The sequence below is a fragment of the Beta vulgaris genome, chromosome 1 (assembly GCF_026745355.1).
Source record: "Beta vulgaris subsp. vulgaris cultivar EL10 chromosome 1, EL10.2, whole genome shotgun sequence".
Lineage (NCBI taxonomy): Eukaryota > Viridiplantae > Streptophyta > Magnoliopsida > Caryophyllales > Amaranthaceae > Beta > Beta vulgaris.
This window is the reverse complement of record NC_079202.1, coordinates 62,326,773-62,349,196: the sequence shown is the minus strand read 5'-3', so window position 1 is coordinate 62,349,196 and position 22,424 is coordinate 62,326,773. Positions and strand designations below refer to the sequence as shown.

At 34.4% G+C, this 22,424-nt stretch overlaps 3 protein-coding genes across 10 annotated transcripts; 2 read left to right on the top strand and 1 right to left on the bottom strand.

Moving 5' to 3' along the window:
• The first annotated feature begins 2,217 nt into the window (after positions 1-2,217).
• On the top strand, positions 2,218-15,697 carry LOC104898078 (uncharacterized). 7 transcript variants are annotated; one of them, XR_007274481.2, is made up of 11 exons: positions 2,219-2,398; positions 2,657-2,772; positions 3,586-3,730; positions 3,862-3,989; positions 4,199-4,270; positions 4,948-5,151; positions 5,241-5,282; positions 5,481-5,693; positions 6,084-6,175; positions 15,015-15,067; positions 15,563-15,697. XR_007274481.2 is itself a non-coding variant. In XM_048644721.2 (10 exons), exons 1-9 carry the CDS (start codon positions 2,296-2,298, stop codon positions 6,150-6,152), a joined length of 1,092 nt encoding a protein of 363 aa, XP_048500678.1. In that variant the 5' UTR covers positions 2,219-2,295; the 3' UTR covers positions 6,153-6,175; positions 10,612-11,181. The 7 variants fall into 7 exon arrangements, 6 of the variants coding, with proteins under 6 accessions (XP_048500811.1, XP_048500678.1, XP_048500710.1 ...); XM_048644721.2 differs by lacking the exons at positions 15,015-15,067; positions 15,563-15,697 and adding an exon at positions 10,612-11,181; XM_048644753.2 differs by lacking the exons at positions 15,015-15,067; positions 15,563-15,697 and adding an exon at positions 9,466-9,874.
• Positions 6,582-10,653, bottom strand: LOC104890047 (stromal 70 kDa heat shock-related protein, chloroplastic-like). Its single transcript, XM_057395806.1, has 8 exons — positions 10,125-10,653; positions 9,373-9,630; positions 8,982-9,061; positions 8,750-8,892; positions 8,523-8,621; positions 8,249-8,438; positions 7,315-7,713; positions 6,582-7,226 (listed from the first exon to the last, which is right to left on the bottom strand). Exons 1-8 carry the CDS (start codon positions 10,651-10,653, stop codon positions 6,822-6,824), a joined length of 2,103 nt encoding a protein of 700 aa, XP_057251789.1. The 3' UTR covers positions 6,582-6,821.
• On the top strand, positions 12,988-16,800 carry LOC104900078 (hypothetical protein). 2 transcript variants are annotated; one of them, XM_010687527.4, is made up of 5 exons: positions 12,988-13,730; positions 15,015-15,067; positions 15,543-15,734; positions 16,259-16,498; positions 16,585-16,800. In XM_010687527.4, exons 1-4 carry the CDS (start codon positions 13,275-13,277, stop codon positions 16,470-16,472), a joined length of 915 nt encoding a protein of 304 aa, XP_010685829.2. In that variant the 5' UTR covers positions 12,988-13,274; the 3' UTR covers positions 16,473-16,498; positions 16,585-16,800. The 2 variants fall into 2 exon arrangements, with proteins under 2 accessions (XP_010685829.2, XP_048500871.1); XM_048644914.2 differs by having other exon boundaries at positions 16,259-16,800.
• Positions 16,801-22,424: the final 5,624 nt, after the last annotated feature.

Below are 22,424 nucleotides of genomic sequence, written 5' to 3'. Positions count from 1 at the left end.
AGGTATGACTAATGCCTTACCTTATTTTATAGTCTAGTGATATATGCACGCAATGCGTGCGACAGTATATTCATATTAATAGTAACATCAAACAGTGTTAAGAAATTAACTTAATAGTTTGATATTTATGGTGAATATTGATGAGCGTTATGATTTTATTTGCATTTCTAGTGTAAAGAGTAATGTTTTCCAGAAAGGACTAAGTTGATGTATGATATGTTATGTTGTATTTGGTAGAATATTCAACAACTATCCTTTTACAGAATGATCTAGATTATGTTATATATATTATAGACTTATATTATGAGTAGTAGTGCAATTAATTTTCACTGGGTAATAGAGGATTATAGGCATACTATGGTGAGTAGTGCTTCAATAAAAATAGTATGTTATAAATTGATATTATCTAATGATGTATGTTTATATCTTTAATTATTTATTATCCTAACTAATTGTAATCTCCAAAAAAATTTAAAAAATGAATATTCTCTAATTAAGTTTCTTAATTCTTTTATGGGTTGTTAATACATGTTATTTGAAATCGTTATTGTAACTGAAAGTTTAGATAGTAAGAATCTCTGTGAATTTTTTTTTTATAATTGTTTGAAAATTGATCTAGTCATCAATTTATATTTTCAATTGTGATTTTCTTTTTACACATTTTTATGTATTCTTTTTGGTAATGTAAAAATTTCTTTATTATCGATATGTCTAAATGAGAAAAGAATTAAGAAAATATTGTCTTTATTATTTTTTGTGAGACCAAGGATATATAAGTATTTTCAAGAGGGGACACCATAACTCCTCCTTGGCTTATATAATAGAGATTGATTTCAGTATTTTGCATCTCAAAAAAAAAATTGCATTAAGAATGCTAAATCATCATAATGATGAGAAATCGAAATCATAACTCAGATTATTACCAAGTAAAAAGCCTAACATGCACCCACATTAAAACATAAATACTTCTTCGTTTTTATTTTTTAATTTTACCATTTACGCATTTGACAACAATCCACTTTATGCATCAATATACTTAATTAAATATAAGTAAAGATTATAAAATACAAATATTTTGAAAAATATATTGTGGTTTTTCTACGTTATACCCTTGTGTTTCACAGTTTCTACATCGTATCCTTTTAAACTTCCACAAGACACCCTCAAACTTATCTTTTTTTTAAAGCACAATGCTCATACCATTAATTATATACGTCATTAATTTTGTTTAGTTGTATAATTCAGTGGAATTAATCTAATTTGTAAATATTCTCTCAAAGGGTTAAAATAAGTATAAGTTAAATTAGTACCACTATTTTCAAAAAAACGAAATTAAGAGCATATAAATAGCGATAGAGGCATCTGCATTAAAAATAATAATATTGTATAGACTTTTAAAAAGTGGGGTATAAAGTCGAAACTGAAAAAACACATAGGTTTAACATAGAAAATTCTATATATTAAAACAAAATCCGACAAAATCTCATTTCTCAAGTTAGTATGTTTGTTTTGGTTAATACAAGACTAGCCTTTATATGTATGCGATGTGTGCTTAGTTGAAGGATGACTGATAACTGCTTTGCACCTTGTTAGATTGTTTTTTCTTTTTTTATTTTTAAACAGAGTATTGTAGTTTACTTTTCTAGTTAGATGTATATTGGTCAAAATAAGATGGATACTAAAGTCCCGGTTCCCATGTATAATCCCAAATTAGTAAAGTCCTAGTTTCCATATATAAACCCAAATTAGTACATACACTTGTAGAATGAGAAACACACAATAAACATAATTACTAGATTATGAACACAAAGATCAATACCAATAAACATTTACTAATAGAGATGTATATAAATTCATCTGGCTTGTTAGCCATGTACATTTGTTAATTTGACTTGTTAGATATGTATATGTGCGCACTATACTATACGTACAAGCGTATATACACCATCTAGGCGTTGATATATATATATATATATTTTGGGTGTTTGCACACGGTTCACCCTTCGGGCTACATCCGGATCGAGGCTAAGTTCGGGGTGGTTAGGTTCCATTCCTTTTCCAATAGTGTTGAAGGGATTCGAATACGGGTCCGTCCTACCAAAGCCAGTCCTCATCACATCTAGGCGTTGATATATAATAGAGAGGATCAAAAATGATTATCAGTGAAAAGGGAATAAAGAATCTTAGAATAATTGGATGTGAGTATGTGACTTATGTTTGATCATCTTTCATTTTACTACTAGTCATTTTAATTATTTTGATGAGAACGACTGAAAGAGATGAGAATTCTGAAATATGTTCCTCAGTCTAAGTAGAAGAGTGAAAATTCCTTCATTTAGGCGAATTAGTAGGAGTACACTCAATTTTGTTGCTTCTCCCTCTCTCAATATACACTCAGGTAAACAAACTCCTCTCTTTTCTTAGTTTTCTATCATATCTCTTTGACTCTTTCCTTCATATTACAGTCAAATTAGAGATGCCAACATTATGAACAAATTAATGTATTTATTTAATCATTCTTGATATAACTGAAACTTAAACTGATCAAATTTGACCCAAATCAAAATCGGGTCTTTCTAGAGTTTATATTTCTGAATTTTGTTTATGTTATCCAAAATCATATTTGGGTTATCCCCCATTTTTATATTCTTTGAAGCAGGTTCAATGGGTGGAAGTGAACAACAAGTTACTCGAGTTCTATTTTGTGGGCAACAATTTTCTGCGTCTTATGATTATACCAAAGAATACTTGAGTAATTATCCTCATATCCAGGTAAATTAAAGCAATGGGGTTAAAAAAAACAAAGAAAAAAAAGCAATAGCATGATTTTGTTGTTTCTACATATTCATCTGTGTATAATTATTGGGGAAGATTTCTTAGTTGTGGTAGAAAGTTGTAGTCTTTGGATTGTGAATGTTTATGTGCTATGTTACTTTTTATATGTTTTATCTCCAATTTTTCTTTCCCTTTATGTCTTTAATTTTTCTTTTGATTTGAAAGGTTATTGGGTTCAACTATGAATTTGGGCTGTTTGAGAATTACAAACACTGGAGATAGAATGATTTGACATTAGTAAAGTATGCAAGTAATTTCATGAAAGTGAATATAGCCACATTTTCATGCTAACAGTTGTAGAAAAGAAATCGAGGGCGAGGGAGGGGAGGGATCTTAGCAGCTTATTGAGCTTTAATTGATCAATGAGACAATGATCAAGAGCAAGTTTCTACTACTTTCATGTGGAGATATCTTGTCCACAAGTGATTAGCATATAGGTATACAACTTGAGAAGTTGTACTCCACGCGACTGTTTTGGGTGTTCTTTTTCCGTAGACCATCGATTTTGAGCCATATTTGACAATTGATCATCTAAAGCCTTCCTTATGTGTTGCTCGTGCTTGTTCCTTGGTTTTTTTTGTTTGAATTTCAATGTCGCGGATCTTTTCTCGATCCGTTTTGAACTTTTCTTATCATAATTGGATATTGAGCTTTTTTGAGATGCTCAATTGACTAAGTAGATCAAGTATGATAATTATACAATTGATAAAGGCCGATGAAATTATCTTCTCATTTGAATTTCTATTGTAGGTTGATGATGTAATATTAAGTGATATACCCAATGTAATTGGCAACTACCACATGTGCATTCCTAGGATGACGCGACTAGATTCAGAAATTATTTCTAGTGCAAAGCAAATGAAGCTCATAGTGCAGTTTGGTGTTGGCTTGGAGGGTATTTCTCTTGATCTGGCATTGTTTATGTTATTGATTAATTCCTCGTATTTTCTATGTTTGAGTGATTGAAGGGAAGAGGCAGGTCTTACTACCCCCATTGTCATTCTGTCTGGGTTTTTCTGTGAGCAGGTGTTGACGTGGATGCAGCAACAAAACACGGAATTAAAGTTGCTAGAATTCCAGCGGATGGCACTGGAAATGCTGCCTCGTGTGGGGAGATGGCAATATACCTGATGTTGGGCCTTTTACGAAAACAAGTAGGCTTTTTTAGCTATATGGTCTACATATTATTATCTTTTTCCGTACTTCATCCAAGCCTTTGATTCGAAAGCGTCCATGCAGTTCCAATCTGAAAACTTCCATCTTTTTCAATTTTTGCTTTTGGAATTTATGTTGTCACTTTTCTGCTAGTCTTGTGTTATCGCTTCCTCGCTATCTTTCTTCTTAGTCAAAGTGCATTTCGCAGAAGGAGATGGAGATTTCAATACAGCTTAAAAGGCTTGGCGAGCCTGCTGGTGGAACTTTATTTGGGAAAACTGTAAGGTCCCCTCCCCTTATAACAAATGAACAAACCCCTGGATTGCTGTTTAATTACTGCACAGCATCTCCTTCGTATTTGCTCCGCTTACTTCATTTACGAGTCATTGCGTTGTCAAGAATCTTAGGACTTGCTGGATTGAAAATTTTGAAGGGTTTGTTTGAAAGCATCTCAATGTTTTGTCTGCTGCCTAGCTGAAAATAGGAACTGATCGGTGCTTGTGATCATTAGAGCTAATACTAGATACTGTTTGAAGTGTGAACACAAGTGTGAGTATAAGACAGTTTGTAATTAAATAGTGAAGAATAATTGAACGTAACCATGAGATATTCCGATGTTTGAGTTCAGATATGAGCTGAAGTCTGTACCTAGACTCTAATCATCTAATGTCACATGGTGCAGCTCGTTTGTTTGATTCTTATTCTTTTTGGAGGAAATTGCAGCTCGTTTGTTGGTGCTGGGTTCTGATGGCTATAATAAACATGCTCAACAAAAGCTTGTTTCAGTACTAAACTAGTCTTTATGGACTTCAGTAGCAGAATGTAAAGAAGATTGCTTAGTGCTGTTTTCTTCCTTTACTCTACTTAGTTCTTCTTGTTTGGTTATCTGTTCTCAGCTATCTCTAAGAATAACACAAAAATCCCAATCTCACGTAAATTTTATATATATCAATGCAGGTGTTCATTATGGGTTATGGGAATATTGGGCGTGAATTGGCAAAACGCTTGAGACCATTTGATGTAAAAATCCTTGCAACAAAACGTAGTTGGACCTCTCTTCAGGATGATCTTGTTGATGAAACGGGTAGTCATAATGATATACATAAGTATGCAAGCATGGCAGATATAGTTGTTTGTTGTCTAAATATGAACCGTGAAACAGTAAGATAACCTTCTATATCAACTTGCTTGCATTGACTACTTCTGTTTTGTCACGAAGAAGTGTTGACCAAGCTTTTGTCTATGCTTAGGCTGGAATCATAAACCACTCATTCATACAATCCATGAAAAAGGTACAATTCCTGTCTTTGACTTAACTTAGCTGATCCTTTCCCTCTTGTAAATAATCGACATGTCAACACTTTCTACTGAGAAGCAGAGGCTCTGGAATGAGAAAACTTGTAGTTCAGTTCAGTTTTTTTTCTTTTATTTCTGGAGTGTTCATTTTGATAATCGCCAATCATATCGGCTCATTTCACTTTATTGTGCAGGGCGCTTATCTGATAAATGTTGCACGTGGAGGTCTCCTAGATTATGATGCTGTTGCTCAAGGTCTCCAGTCAGGTCACTTGGGAGGTCTGGGTATTGATGTGGCTTGGACGGAGCCATTTGATCCCAAAGATCCAATTTTGCAGCATCCAAATGTTCTAATCACACCTCATGTTGCTGGGGTTACAGAATCTTCTTATAGAGCCATGTCGAAGGTATATGAATTAATCTTTTAGTCTAAATACCTGGATGTTTTGTTATTCTCAAATGTGATTTTCATCGAGAAATTTTTGGTAACTTCCCATTAGCTATATCATGAACTAAGAATACTGAAGAGACTCTATCGATGTGGTAGAATTGCAAAAAGAAATCTAAACTATGACATGGACAGCTGACGCAATTCCTAAAAAATTTATCCTCGATTGAATATTCAATTGTGGCCTGCTTGTGACGGAGAGAGTTCTAAGTTTACTCCTTTTGGATGTGTGCAGTACTGCAGTAGCATTTTTGAATTCTGAGAATACCCTTTATTGTTTATTATTCCAGACTTAGTTCCCAAGTATCATGGATTTTCTGGTACTGATTTTAAAAGAACAAACTTGCAGGTGGTAGGCGACGCTGCGCTTCAAATTCATAATATGAGTTCAATTAAAGGAGTACAATTTGTGAACTGATTCTGCTCATTACCAAATAACAGGTATAACCTCCTCCTCACATGATCAGGCCCTGGGAGAGGGGAGAGAGGATACCAATGTACCTCAATAAGAACTTCACTATAATCTCCAATTGCATATTCATTTGTCTAAGTAGCATCGCTGCTTCTCTTGTAGCCAGGTAGCCCATTGATTCATGCTGAGATCCTTCCTATATAATATTGAAACTCCATGGACCTTGTTCACTCTATTTGGTTTGTTAAGGAATCTTACCTGGTAGATTGAACACAGTAATTATAGTTACATGGGAGGCCTGGGGTGGGTACCTATCTCAGGCTGACCCCAACCCAGTTACAAAACAAGGTCAACCCGAGTTAGATGCCTATTGCGGGCTCGTCCATGTACCTACTAAAAGAAAAAAACCAAGTGTTGCTACGCTGACTCGCTGAGTAATAAACTTGAACAGAGTTCATTTTTTTGCACTGAGTAATAACTGTCAGAAACAACCACTGTGATCTATCATTGAAATCACTTTCACATTCACCTAATTCCTACTCATATACAGTAATACAGCTCAAATATTTCATAGAACCACGGATAATCTATACACATGCTATACTATGTTTTTTAATTAAAATTACAATGCTAACTTAACAAGCTGAATCATAAATGTACTGCAAGAAAATTTCCTCACTTGCTTTCGCTAAAATCAGCATCTATCACATCTCCGTTACCATCAGAACTGGTGGTTCCAGTAGGCTCTGTTGGACCAGCAGCCGAATTAGCTGTAGGACCCGCCCCAGCTGCTCCTGGCTGACTGTACATAGATTGCCCTATCTGCAGTACTTCCTGGTTTACTGCAGATATAGCATCCTTAATCTTCTGAGTCACGCCATCTTCAATAGCATCCTTGAGGTCTTTTAATTTGGCCTCAACCTTTTCCTTTATTGCGGCAGGGATCTTTTCCCCCAACTCCTTCAACTGCTTCTCAGTTTGGTACACTACAGAATCTGCTTGGTTCTTTGTGTCAATTGCTTCTCTCTTTTCCTTATCCTCCTTTGCAAATCTCTCAGCTTCTTGAACCATTTTCTCTACCTGCAATAATGACTCCACTTGTGTGAATAGTGATTGGATTAATTGGATTATTTATGCTACAAATCATTCTATTTATTGAAAAACATACCTCATCTGTGGGTAAGGTGCTAGCACCAGTTATAGTAATATCCTGTTTCTTTCCTGTTCCTTTGTCGACAGCAGTCACAGAGAGAATCCCATTGGCATCAATATCGAACTTGACTTCAATTTGGGGTACCCCACGAGGGGACGGGGGAATTCCATCTAACCGGAAGCTCCCGAGTGACTTGTTATCTCTCACAAACTCTCTTTCTCCTTGAAGAACATTGATCTCGACGCTTGTCTGCCCATCTGCGGCAGTTGAGAAAACCTCTGATTTCGAAGTAGGCAATGTCGTGTTTCTTGGTATGATTTTTGTCATAACACCACCAAGTGTCTCTAACCCCAGAGATAATGGAGTTACATCTAATAGAACAATGTCACTAACATCTCCAGCCAACACACCAGCCTGAAACATGCCATCATTTGAGTAGAAAGAGTTAATAACTCACACTGACAAACACACACACACACACACACACACACACACACACAGACACACACACACACACACACACACACACACACACACACACACACACACACACACACACTCATAGTGATGACCAACAGGCGAATCCGATCTGATGCAGTTCAGAATTCGAGACTAAGTTGGTTCAGAACATATTTGGGTGCTTAGTTAGTTGTTCCTGTTCAGGTTGGGTCGTGCTTGGGCCACTATATGGTAGTTAAGAGTTGAACAACTACATCCACACAGATACACGGACAAACTGCTGGTTCAGGGCCCAATCTAGATTATTTAGGTCCCCATCCTTTTTAAATGGTTAGTCATATTTTGGTCTATTGAATACTTTTTTTCGGGTTGTCTCAAGTTGATTTTTGTTAGGGTCGGATAATTCAGTTCGCATAATCAGATATGGGTCAACTTGTCCAAGTCTACACACACAAAAGTCTCTTAAATCGATCACAGAGCGACAACACACCTGAACAGCAGCACCTAGGGCAACTACTTCATCAGGGTTGACACTACAATTTGGATTCTTGCCAGTCATCTTTTTCACGAGATCCTGTACAGCAGGTATCCTTGTTGATCCACCAACAAGGATAACTTCATCTATGTCTTTAAATGAAAGCTTTCCATCTTTTAAAGCAGTTTCAACAGGTGTCTTCAATCTGCATGATCCAGATCAACCGTCAGTATTGAAAGCAAAGAAAACCAAAAATAGAGCAGACAACTTGTAAAATCTGAACATATACCTGTCAAGCAAGTCTGAACATAACTCTTCAAACTTTGCTCTCGTGAGGGTCGTATCAATATGTTTAGGGCCGTCTTGTGTTGCAGTAATAAAAGGTAGGCTGTTTCGACAAACCATTGATGATGAGCTTAATTAAGTCTAGAAAAATGTGAAAACAACCAGAACTTATTGAAATGGATGATATATATATATATATATATATATATATATATATATATATGTACTTGCCTAATGCTAGTCTGAGTTAAAGTCGAAAGCTCAATCTTTGCCTTCTCGGCAGATTCAGTTAGACGTTGAAGAGCTTGTTTGTCTTTCCGAAGATCTATACCCTCATCCTTCTTAAAATTGTCAGCCAGCCAATCAACAATTCTCTGCAGTAACAGTAATGAATAAGTATATCATTCCGCTGGACAAATGGAGAAATCTATAGCTAGCAAGTCTTCAAGGTTACAATTCGTACCTTATCAAAATCGTCACCTCCTAAATGAGTGTCTCCTGATGTAGATAGCACCTCAAAAACTCCATCTCCAACCTCAAGAACTGCAAAAACAGAAGTGGCAGTATAAGATAGTCTGACGTACTTAGAGCTGGCAATTTGAGTATATGATAGTTTGATCTTGTGTCAGTTTTGGGTTCACAAACTACATCAAAGCTATATAAAATGTATCGTGAAGTGGGCCTGAGGTTGATTTTGTGTTCTTGTTGTGTTGGTTCGGGTTGATTTTATGTTCATGTCGTGTCAGGTTCAGGTTTTGTCTTAGTAACTGAAGTTTTTGTGTCGTTAACTCGTTTTGGTTAAGTAGTTCTGTCGTGTCAGAGAATAGAGATTATTGAAATGAAGAACAACTTACCCGAAACATCAAAAGTACCACCTCCAAGGTCGAACACCAAGATTGTTTCATTGTTCTTCTTTTCAAACCCATAAGCTAACGACGCAGCTGTAGGTTCATTGATGATCCGAAGAACATCGAGTCCAGCAATTCGACCAGCATCCTTTGTAGCAGTTCTTTGAGAATCATTGAAATAAGCAGGCACAGTGATCACTGCCTTATTAACACTATCATTCAAAAACTTTGATGCATCTTCCACAAGCTTCCTCAACACCTGAGGTTAATTCACATTATATGAACTTAGAGCTAGTAATTTATAGAGGAGTACTGAACATCTCAAAACCCAGAAAAAGAATCCAACTTTCTGTATTAGTATCCTTCACAAGTACTTCACTTAAAATTTACAGCCGTTTTCTCTTCATTCAAGGTCATGTTAGATATAAATTGTGACATGTATTATTTGATCATAACAATTCAGAAACAGTCTTTCTCACTAAATCTCAATTCTAGCTATTACTCTGTAGTTTCTACTTGCTTAACGTTATTTCTACTATCTATTCTTCTACTTAGGATATTAAAGGTAACAGTTAGAGAACTTTCACTCTATTTGTGATTTATATGTACTTACATAGTTACATGAGAACTTGTTAGAATTGTTTCGATATATACAGTTGAAATAGCGCTTTCGTAATTATGAAAGCGCTATTTCAACTCATAGGTATAAAGAGTTAACAGGTAAGTGAGAAGAAAAATACAGCATAATACTACCTGAGCAGAGATCTCTTCAGGAGCAAATTGTTTAGATATAGCAGGACACTCAAGCTTAACATTTCCATTCTCATCTTTAACAACCTTATAAGACACTTGCTTAGACTCCTCATCAACCTCCCCCATTTTTCTCCCTACGAACCGCTTAACAGAGAAGAACGTATTCTCCGGGTTAACCACCGCCTGTCGCTTGGCAATCTGTCCTACGAGGCGATCCCCACTCTTGGTATAAGCCACCACTGACGGCGTGGTTCGCTGCCCCTCAGCATTAGTTATGATGGTTGGCATCCCTCCTTCCATAGCTGCCACCGCGGAGTTTGTAGTCCCTAGATCAATACCCACCACCTTCTCACACACCACTCTTAGAGTACTCAACCTTTTAGAGTATTCTAGATTATGCTCATTCCTCCTCCTAAAGTTTACTAGTACAGGAAATCTGTTGTTTTTGTACCCAAGTTTTTGTCCTAAAAAAGAACTATTGTTGTTTCCTAGGATGTGAATTTGGGCTGTTGCTGAGGTTGCTGCCATGATCATTTAACCGTACTAAGTTTAAGAACAAAGTTTTTGTGTTTATTACAGTTCTTTCGTTTTTGGGTTAGTAACAAGTGAGAAAGATGATCAAGTTATAAAAAGAGTGAAATTTTTGGAGGGAGAGTATTCTAGAAGGTTGTTCCTTAGCTTCTTGACCGTTGGATTGGTTGGGATTGAGATGCAAGAGTGTGGTAACCGTTAGATTTGGATGTGTTTGGCTGATATGCAAAATCTAGGAAAGTCCAGGAGTTTCTGTCAGATGGAAATACTTTGTGAGTTATAAAGTTTGAATATCTGTATGTATGATAAGTGATATATGATGGGTATTGATGAGTCAGATGAATATGTATTATGTAAGTAGGAGTTGGATTTTGCTATTTTGGAAAAAGAAATTTGGAGGGAGAAGCAGCTAGAATTCTATTTTGGCAGTTTTTGGTAGAAGTACTTGTTTTATGGGTTTTTGGGTCCTTAACAAAACATTTGGTCTATACTTTTGCTCTTCTCGGATATATTTGACAAAACTTACTCGTATCTGATTATCTCATAACAATTTATTAGAATAGGCGTTCTAATTTTAACATAAAAATTAGACGAATTCAAAATTGAATTTTCCTAACAAGTCCATTTCATTTCACTCTAACCCAAAACTATCCTAGTTATCCCTTCTCTTATCCTTCCTTTTTTTTTTTCTTGATTACAGAACTACCACATATAATTTCGAAAAACTAACTCGGTAGTCTTATCAAACAGATTAAACTAGTCACTAAATGGATTAAAGAATGTTGAATAGATTAAAATGGTCACGAAATAGATTAATCTGGTCCCTAAATAGACTAAACTAAAAAAGTGGCATGTTCTCTTCTTAATATTGGACCTGAGTCGTGTTTAATTTTTTGTTAAAATTAAGCGGTTTTTTACAAAACCAACTAATTCCATAAAAATTGATGTTCAACCTAAATTACACGATACAACCCTAATCAAGAATTTACATGACTAATAGTCTCTTATAATATTGATTGAACTAACAACAAGCTAAAGCTTCAACTATGGGCGCCTAACCCATAATCGAAATGGAGAGATTCGTCGTTTAAATATGAATGAACGAAATCGATCTAAACATGATTGTTTGTTATTATTAGTTTCATTACGCATACAGATATTATTATACTTTTAAAATAGATCAGATAGACAAGAATATTTACATTTGGGCTATAAATTACATGATTTTTCATATTTGACAAATTCTAAAATCATTCAAGTTTACTATGTTTCCACTACTCAATGAGGTTGGAGAATCAGCAAAAAATCGAGGTTCATCTTGATTTAGTTTTAAAAAATTAAGTCAAGAGTACATGACATTAGTCATCATGTTATGCTAAATTTGTTATACGCAAGAAGTGTCGTTTTATAAAGAAGATACATTTAGTCATTTACCTTTAAATATTACCTTTCATTTTTGAGTTTTACCTCCAAATAATACTCATTGATTTATGCATTAGGCTAAAATATCATTAATATCCAGCGGACTATCATTCTTCCCTTTTTTTTTACGCAATAATGAAATTTTTACACTATTCACTTACCTTCCTTTAATTATCTATTGTGATTTTTTTATGTAGGAAAAAAAATAGTCAGGTGAATTCTTGTTAGACTCGTCTCGATATATTCTTTCAAAATATCAAATTTATATAATTTTTACTAAAAAATAATCAAAAATATTAATAGTTAAACTTGTGCATTAACAAACATGAAAACTCGAAAAGAATGGATAAAGTAAAGCTTTATTCGGTTAGTCATGTAAGAGACCATTTAATTTTAACTTAAAATTAGGCACGGTTCAAGCCCAATATTAAGAGGAGAACATGCCACTTTTTTTTTTTTTAATATAGTAGCTAGTTTAATCTATTTAAGGACCAAGTTAATCTATTTTGTGATCAATTTAATCTATTCAGTAATGACATTCCTTTATTCATTCAGTGACTAGTTTAATCCATTTAGTAATTAGTTTAATACGTTCGGTAAAACTATCGAGTTATTTTTTTTTTTGAAATGATCTGTTATAGTTCGATAATCAAGAAAAAAAAAGGAATGAGAAGAGAAGGAATGACTAGTATAGTGTTCGATTAGAGTGAAATGGAATGGACTTATTAGAAAAATTTAGTCTTAAATTTATCTAATTTTATATTAAAATTTGTGAACTTTATTTATCTTTACGATCATCCGTCTTCATATACTTCCTCCGTTCTGTAATAAATGAAATACTTTTCTAAAAAAGCTCTCACATAAAAAAGAGAAGTGTTTCACTTATTATGAAACGGAGGAAGTACGTTAATAATTCAATATTAAGTCCATGCAAAACCACTCACACAAAATCTAAGGTAAGCCAAATGTCAGGTTGTACTTCTCCCACGTGGCACTTCCAAATTCTACTCTTGATCACAGCCACTTATCCCTAATCTTATTTTCCACCTCAAATAAATTATTTTAAACTCTCTCCTCTACACTCTACATAATTCCATTCACAAAGTCTCAACAGTAAAGCTGCATATGTCACATGCATACATGCTCAAACATAGAATAAAAATCATCAACAACATTATTATTACTAATATAATCATAACATTATGATGGCAAAATTACAAGCAAATCATCAAATTATCAATTACATCTCTATATTTGGTAAGTCCAAGTTATTATTATACCCAGTTTTAATAACAACATCAAATCTCCAACAACAAAAGTGTCTTACACTTAGAAGTAGGTTACTAAAAATAGAATGTAATGTTAGTGATAATAGTAGCAGTGCTCTGGTGCAGCAGTGTGTACCTGATACAAATGAGGATTTAGAGATGATGATGATTGATCAGACGGCTGAGATTGAAAGTAGAAGAAAAACTGGTGTATATGATGATGAGTTTGATGATAATAGAGAGCTTGATTATTTGGTGAAAGAGTATGGGTGGAATGTAAGGAGAATGGTAGAAATAAATGGTGAGATGAGAAAAGTTGCTCTAATTCAAGCTCAAGCTTTTCATGATCCTGCTCCTTTTTTTGATGATTGGTTTTTTCAATTTTTCAAGGTAAGTTTTCTTTGTTTTCTATAATTTTACTTCAAAATGTATAGAATTGTTAGATAATATATAGTTTTTTCAATGTTTTTTTAAGAGAATTTGACACTAAGATTCTTCTTGAAATGAAATATGGAAACGATTTCATGATAACTTGAAGTGGTTTTTTTGGTGACTTTTAGCGGTGACTTGTAGTGTCTTATAAGTTAGCGTAGTTAGGAGAGAAGTGGTAGCTCACTGGAGTATGAGGTATCATTTCGTATTTTAGGATATTGACTAGAGTTCGGATCGTCATTATTGTTTGCAATCGGTTGTTGGTTGTTGGCTGGTTTAGTTGGCTTATTTGACTGGCTGAAAGCATTGACAGTATGTATTGACTTTTTAAGTTGGCTGTTTAAGCCAGCTGTTTGCAAAAGTATTTGGCAAAATTAATTGTGGTTGTTGACTGTTTATTAGAGAGTTTGTGGGCCATTAAGCCAAAAACTAATCCAAAAACCGCTTCAGGCAGCTTTTTCATTTTGGCTTAAAAGCCAACTTTTCTGCTAACCAAACACTTTTTTTTGGCTATTTAATCAAATTGAAAAGCCAAAAGCCAATAAAAAGCCACCAAACATGACCAATATGTTGGAGATTACTCTCGTGGTGGCTGTGGGCCTTCAGGTCTGTTTAGTCTTGTAGCTATCTATTTGAGAATTAAGTTTGTAGGTTAAATATGGGTTTGGACTGCACCCATTAGTTGAAGAGCCGGTCTACTTTATAAGACTAATAAAGAAGATTGTATTTTAAATTCGTCTTTCTTCTTTTATCAATGGGACACTCATATGTGTTCTTTAGATAATGCGCCATATATTATAGCTTCAACAACATATGAATAGGGTCAGGTTGTATCACAAGTCATAGAAGTACATAGTATCTCATTGTTCTGTATTTAGTTACTGATAATAAATTCCGGGAACAATGAATAGAAGTGATGTGCTACCTCTGTATTTTTAGATGTAACATTTGATTATTTTAATCTACCCATCAAAATGGCAAATGTTGCATCTGAGAAAACAGATGAAGTATACTGATTGATGGTATGGGAGTTTATGCATAATAGTTGTAGACTTGTAGTAAAGGATTATTTGAGGATGGATAAGCGAGTTAAATCACAGACCTACGAATTCATGAAAATCGCTATCATTATTTCGCCATGAAATGTATGGTACCTGAGGCTGAAGTTCATTTGTCATAATATATAGTGTAATATAATGTAATGTGGAGTAATAAGCATCATATAATTATCCTTCTTTGCAGGCTGAAGTTCTTGCTGGACTTATTTATAGATTAGGCAACTCTCCTCCAGACAGGTGCGCGTTGTTCTTCGTTCTAACATGAATTGTTTTCTAACTTGAGAGCAACCCCCAATAAATTTGACATGTAGATTTTAAACTGGAATCTAAAATAGTACAGGAGGTGCATATATCTTAGAACACAGGAAGCATCAGTTACCCCAAAGTAAAGCAATTACTGAGGCAGTTTTGGACTTTTGGTAACTTGTAGTACATCACAATTCACAAATGCTAATTCTCCAGAAGCTCTTTAGGATTCTTTGCGTACAAATAGGGACAACTAGAGACATGGATAGCCCTGTATAATGCATCTTTTCACTTATTCAAATCGATCAACACATGTTAAAGGTCATCCGCTAAACACCTCAAACGCCCTAAAGAGTTTATGCTATCTACTAATCGGGTTGTTGGAAGAGTGCAACTGCTCTTCCTCATAATCCTAGTTATACATAAAGCTAGTGTTGATTCATTTTTAATAAGAATATCTAAACAGGTATGCATGTCTGGTGGCAGAGCCTGCAAAGGAGTATGATAAGGATACTTCAACAAAGTCTCAGCCACAACAAGATCAACTTGTGGGTGTAGTTGATGTCACTGTTTTAAGAGACAATGATGTGCTCCAACACCTTGAAGGAGCTGAGGAGTATCTCTATGTTTCGGGAATTGCCGTTTCCAATGACTTCAGGTTTTTTTGTCTTCAGCTCACCGATGTTTATTATGGAAGATCGTTTGAGTCTTTTTGAATTTGGTGGTACAATCCCTCAGTGACTTTACAATGACACTTGTTGACGATGTCCTCTCTAAGTCGATTTTTAGTATACTCCCACATTAGGTTAATACTCCCTTCATTCACAAATAAGGTCTTATTTAACTTTTACAGTCGTCAATGCACTACTTTGACCATTAATAGCTTTATCCATATGTTTGGAAAAATTATCAAACTTAGATATATGAATTTATACATTGGAATAAATCTAGTAAAGCTAAGCAAGCCATAGTAATATATAGATAATATTGGTGCAAATTTACAACCAAATATTTGTAAGTTCGACCTACAGGACATTTATTTGTGGATGAAGGGGGGTATATATCAGCCTATCAGGTGGGTTGACTGGTAAAGAATTTTTCGAGGATTACCAGATATGGAGTCTAAAAACTCGATCCATGGACCATAAACTCACTAATACTACTTTTAACAAATTTGTGTAGGAGACAGAAAGTAGCAACTGTGCTGCTGAAAGCTTGTGAGGTAATAGCAGTGTTGTGGGGTTATGAGTATCTAGTGCTAAGAGCTTACGAGGATGATTGGGGCGCTCGTTCATTATACACCAATGCCGGGTATAAACTAGTATGGAGAGACCCTCTTTGGGTCACTTGGATTGGAAGAAAACGTCGAATACTCATGACCAAAAGATGTTGCTAGTTTTGTTAGCTTCTCTTCCGATTCTAGTAAGAAATACACAGCCTTATACACTTCATCAAATTAGAGTGTCTCGATTTTCATTCGTCAAATGTCTGTTGCTTATACTTTGTAGGGATTGCCTCATCCATTGGAGAAATGTGAGGTTGGAAAGCATTGTATAGTACTGATTTGGAAATGGTAAAGATCATGCTATGTGTTTTCTTTTCTCCAAATTAACTTGTAGTAAAGTTTGGCTTAGTTTCAATCTTTTATAGTTGCAAAGCATACCCAAATGAAAATTGAAATCACATGTATATACACCTTTGTTTCTTTTCTTTCTTTAATTAAATTGTATTGATGCAAAAGCTATTGGGCTCACTAGGCTATACTCTGCCTCATAAGTCATGGTAACGAGGTTTTTTTTAAAAAAAAACTTGTTACGTAGGTCCAATAATTAATACTGAAATATCAATACAGGTGATGAACTGATCATAGATTGGGTCGGGTTTTAGCATAAAAGACTAGCTCATTCAGGTTAATTAACCCAAATTTGGCAAATTCAAGCCTGGTAGGGTTGATACTTGATACAAAATAGGTTGGGCAACTACCGCGAATCGTGCCAGTTTTGGAAGTGATCTATTACTTGTAAATTTTTTATACCAATATAGTAACTAAGACATTGCTCAACATCTTATATAATTAGGATGGATAGGGAATAGGGATGTGATTTTGTATTTACCCTTCAAATCAATTAAAATTAATTATTTTTATTCAACTAGCCATGTTATCTCATATTTTAAGATAGAGGTGATCATGAGCCGGTTCGGATCAAAATCGGACCGGGTCAAATCTAGACTGAAAAGTCATTATTGGCCAAAGAAAGATGTCAAATTATGTTACAGCTGCCTAATTACTAAATACAAGAAAGTCAAGATAACAAATCATGATTCACAATCCTCTTTAACTTTTCATTATGACAATAGTGGTAGTAATATAAGAATATCATAATAAGGTTCCGATCAGCATGTCTATTATGTTTTCAGATACACCTACAAACTATTTTTTGAACCATCCAAATGAACAATTGAATAAAACTTAATATTTGAAACGTATGGCCGAAACACTAAATTACTCTTGATTTTGTTGCTGTTTAGGGATCTACCATCCTAATGGTAGACACGAGTCAAAACGCAGCCCAAAAAACATAAAATGCATGAAACAAATGAACATCAACTGTTCTCCAATAAAGTACCGCGAAACCAATGAACATCAAATGTTCTCCAATGAACATCGATTAGATATTTCCTCTTATGTTCACCTTTTTTTTCTTGTTGTTCATTGGTGATTCAGATGTTCATTGCTGATTCAAATGTTCATCGAGACTCGTGTGTTGTTATACTTTCATCTTCATGTTGTTTAGTTTGTTCATTGAGGATATTCTTTTGTTTATTATATTGTAATGCGAAACGACGTCGTATGGAATGATGCGCATCATTTTCATGGTAGACTCTTGTCTACCATCTAATTTGCGAAAAGCATATGACATTATTTGCTAAATTTGTAACAAATAAGAAAGCAATCAAGGACACAGAGAGAGCAAAACCCGGAGTTTTGGTGTAATGGTGTTGCTTTCTCTCAAGAAACACATGTACACAACCCAAAATCACACATGCAACAGAGAGTTTCTGGTACAACTTACAAGATTAGTTATCTGCTTGTAATCATTAGTACCATCTGTTTATATTGCAAATGGTGGGAACTTTTTTTCCAAAGTGCAAATGCAGTGTGGTTGTATCGAACTTTCCACGCATTTTTATCCTATGGTCCCCAAAGAAGTTGGTTCTTCCCTTCTTCATAAGCCAAAATTCCTTACCATTTTATATAAGATATCGAGTACTGTTTAGTTATTCTATTGGTAATTAAAATTTTCATATAAATCAGAAGAGCATAATTCAGTGAGGGAGAAGTGGTTGCTCGAGTAACACTCCAAATTCCAGGACATTGTCCAGGGTTCAAATCCTGCCTCTGAGGTGGTGTGTCATGCAGGTTAGTAGCCTAGTAGGGATTGGTCTTCGGACCAATTATCTTTCCTAGTAAAAAAAATTAGAAAAAAGAAGAGCATACTTCAGGATCATACCTGGACACGTGCCCATGTTTTATGCCAAAAAAAAGTCTATGTAAATTAGTTAAAGTTATATTTGTATTACTTGTTTAATCTAGGTTGTAAATTTGCAATGGATACTTTACTTATGGTGTCAATTTAGGCTTCGACTTTGTACACATTCTTTTGTTTGAGCGTTAATATATATATGTACCTTTTTAGGAAAAAAATATAAGAGCATTGTGATTCAGTATGGATTGATCTACGGATAGTTACTTAGCCGGACATAGGGCTAGTCCCATCCGACTCGATCACGGTGAATTTGGATCAAAATGACCCGATCTATTTTGCTAAAGTCCGATGCAATCCATGATCACTTCAAATGAATAAATCATAGCGGATTGATATATATTTTATCATTTTATGCGACAGATAATATGAAAAATGCTAGTGAATGATCATATATATATATATGAGAGGCTAATAAGGATTCTGTGACTTGTGAAAAGTAGAATATGGAGATTGAAACAGTAGCAAGAGTGCATAGCAAACATATTAATGGGCTGTCAAGCAAGCATGCGGTATGTCAAGCAAGAATAATGATTAATATGAGATATGAGCCTACAGCCTGGACTACTTGTTAACTATTTCAGTTTCCCCAAGAATAGCGACATCTCCGTTAAATGAGTCGTTCAGGATATTCAATACATTGTCAAGACAACCCGTTGGTGGTTATATGATCACTAGGGTTCCTCGAGTACAAGTCTAGCAAGCTCATGATCTCACTACCTATCTACGTACTCAAATGAGCCGTTCAAGATATTCAATACATTGCCAAGACAACTCGTTGGTGTTATATGATTACTAGGGTTCCTCGAGTGCAAGTCTAGCAAGCTCATGATTTCGCTACCTATCTACGTACAATAGTATTCTTTTTTACACCTTTTAAACAAAGATAAAAGTCCAAATTTTTGACTTGTGAGTAGTAGAAAAAGGAGATTAAAACAATAGCAAGAGTGCATAGCAAACAATATTTATGGGCTGTCAAGCAAGCATGCAGTATTGTTCTTTCAGCATATATCATTTCTATATTTACTTTTGTCAATCAACTTTGCATTCTTTTACTTTTACATATGATTTTTAATTTGATTCTTTACAAGAAGCATCATGATGACTGCATTAGCTTGCATGCTTTGAGGTGAAAAAAAGTTACACACTTTGTTATTGCCCAAAAGGACAAATAAATGAAGGTTCTTTGCTGAAATTTTTATGAAATCAGATATAAATGTTGTGTCAACAACATATACTTCTCTTTATTTATTAACATATTTCAACTTGACTATATTTACATAGACTTTTCTTTGGTATACCAGGCATCCAACTTGACTATATTTTCTCTTATACTTCCTTCGTGTTTTTATTCTTGCTACATAGAGAAAGTGGGGGGTTTTTAAGAAAGGTAGAGAGAGAAAGTAGGGAACCACCACTTTTTGATTAAAAAACCATTTGTTAAGGAAAAAGTATGAGTATTTTAAAAGAGAAGGTGGGGGACCACCAACTTTTTAATAGTATTTTAAGATTTTTATTGTGAGAAGGAATCCATTTATGGTATGTAGCATCTATTATGACATTTCCATTTAAGGGAAATGTAGCATCTATAAAAAAACGGAGGAAGTATGTTGATAAATTTGAAATATTCTCTTTATTTATTAATTGTGCCAATATTATGAATAGGAATGAAGAATTTTATGGAATAAAGAGACTGAGAAAGTACTAATTAAAATTTCAAATTCTCATAGATTAATGGAAGCATTATAAGGCATGAGCCTAGCCAAGCTGAATTATCCCAAATTCGGCCTCAACTAGACTCATTCATCATACACCCGGGAGTATCATGTGCATAGTACACCCAATACTAACTTTTTGCTCATTTGAAACTCTATTTCTTAGTACATTTTGCTCATTTGAATAATTTCAAAAGAGCAATGAGCAAAATAAATAACATTGAATGTACCATCCTTACAGAATTACAGTTTAGTAGTACACTCGGGTGTATGATAAAATTTTACCGCCAATACTTACCACCTTAGTTTAAAAAGGTAAAAATGAGAATATTTTACATGTCAAATGGTTCATTTAAAAAATTTCAAGTAGTTCTTAAAGGCATGGACGCATGGTATTGGTCCCCTCCCTAGGGCCTAGTGAATAGTGGATACCGCATGGATTGCGGGGAATCAAACGGCCCACATGAATGAAATTGGGTTGGCGCCTTCGCGGGGGGTCGAAGGTTGCATGCAAGGGAGATTCGGCGCATGTTGGTCTCAGATTTTATGATTAGCCACACCACACTATCTTTCCTTAAACATGTTGCTAATCATCATTATTCATATCACTTTTCATTTTACTACACCAAATGTTTGTAGCTCATTTCTAGTTAAATGTTTTTCTTTCTGGTCAAGCTTTTTCTTATATGCACATCTTATAACGTGTTACCTCTGTTTTTTTAGATGCAACATTTGTCTTTTTAGTGAATGGATTAAAATAATCAAATGTTGAGTTTAGTAAAAAAATAGTGGTAGTATTAGACCCCACTTTATGTGATTTTAGATAATGTGACAATTATTAAGGTACGTGAACAATGATGAATAAATTCCTAATTTTGTTGTAAATTGATTATTGTTACATGGGTATGCATAACAAGTCAATAATGCATCTAATAAATAGTAGTTATCTTCCGTTGTGCGTTGTTAATTCTTAGCTGTTTTCGAGAATACTATATTCTTATTTGTATAATAATATTTTTTTTGTTAAAAATGTGCCCTATGACTATATAAGCACGTTTTTGAAAAATTATCTTATAAAGAAATTGAAGAGACTACTCGGTTGACCATCTTTTTCGAATGTTGATGTTTTTGGTTTACTTTTTTATTTTCCTTCATTCTTACTGAAATTCTCTAAATAACCATATGTTTAAAGAACAATGAAAATTTTGAGAGTATCATAGTTATTGATGGGAATATGTCATATGTGCATTTTCAAGCTTCAATGGTTAATTTGTTAATTGGTAATGCATGATATTAACAATGATTGCTTTTGGATTCATTTCGGCTAAAAGTTCTAAAGGCAAATATTTACTAAAAGAATTTGGAGATGCTTTGCGCCGTTTTGTCTATGTGTGCATTTGTGCATCAAAGTTAATCAAAAGCCTAATGAAAGGGTTGATAAACTAATCGATTTTGAATCTAAAGCAAATGAAAGAGCAATACACTTTAAAACTATATGGTGTTTTACTTGATTAATTATCTTATCTTAGCTCCAAAATAGAATAAATTAGCTCTAGTTTCTATTAATTACTCTATTAGAGGTCTTAAGAAGAATTATAATTACCTATGTGTGTTTTCTACCAACTTCTATGGTAAAGTGATTGATTGCCAATTATATGAAGACGAAGAGCAAACAAGTAAGCCAATCATAAGGCCAACACTAAATTTCTAGGCTATGGACCATATATTTGTATTGTATTTTTTTAAGGTAAGGAAAATGCGTCCTAATTGGACTGGGACCTCGCACAGGTCAATCCAACCCGGGTTCGCATACAAGACCCCTTAAAAGTAAGGAGGAATGGTAAAGGGAAATTCCCACCCCCAAAGTGCCTCTAGTGGGGTTTGATTCCACAATTTTGTTGTGAGATACAAATCAAACCACTAGACTAAGAGCCTGTTCTCCCCAGCTTATTTTCAGTTCAGTTCAGTTCAGATCAGTTCAGTTCAGCTCTTGACAATACTTTTACTCTCACATATCACTATTCATTTCAGTTCAGTTCAGTTCATTTCAGTTCAGTTCAATTCAATTCAATTCAGTTCAATTCAATT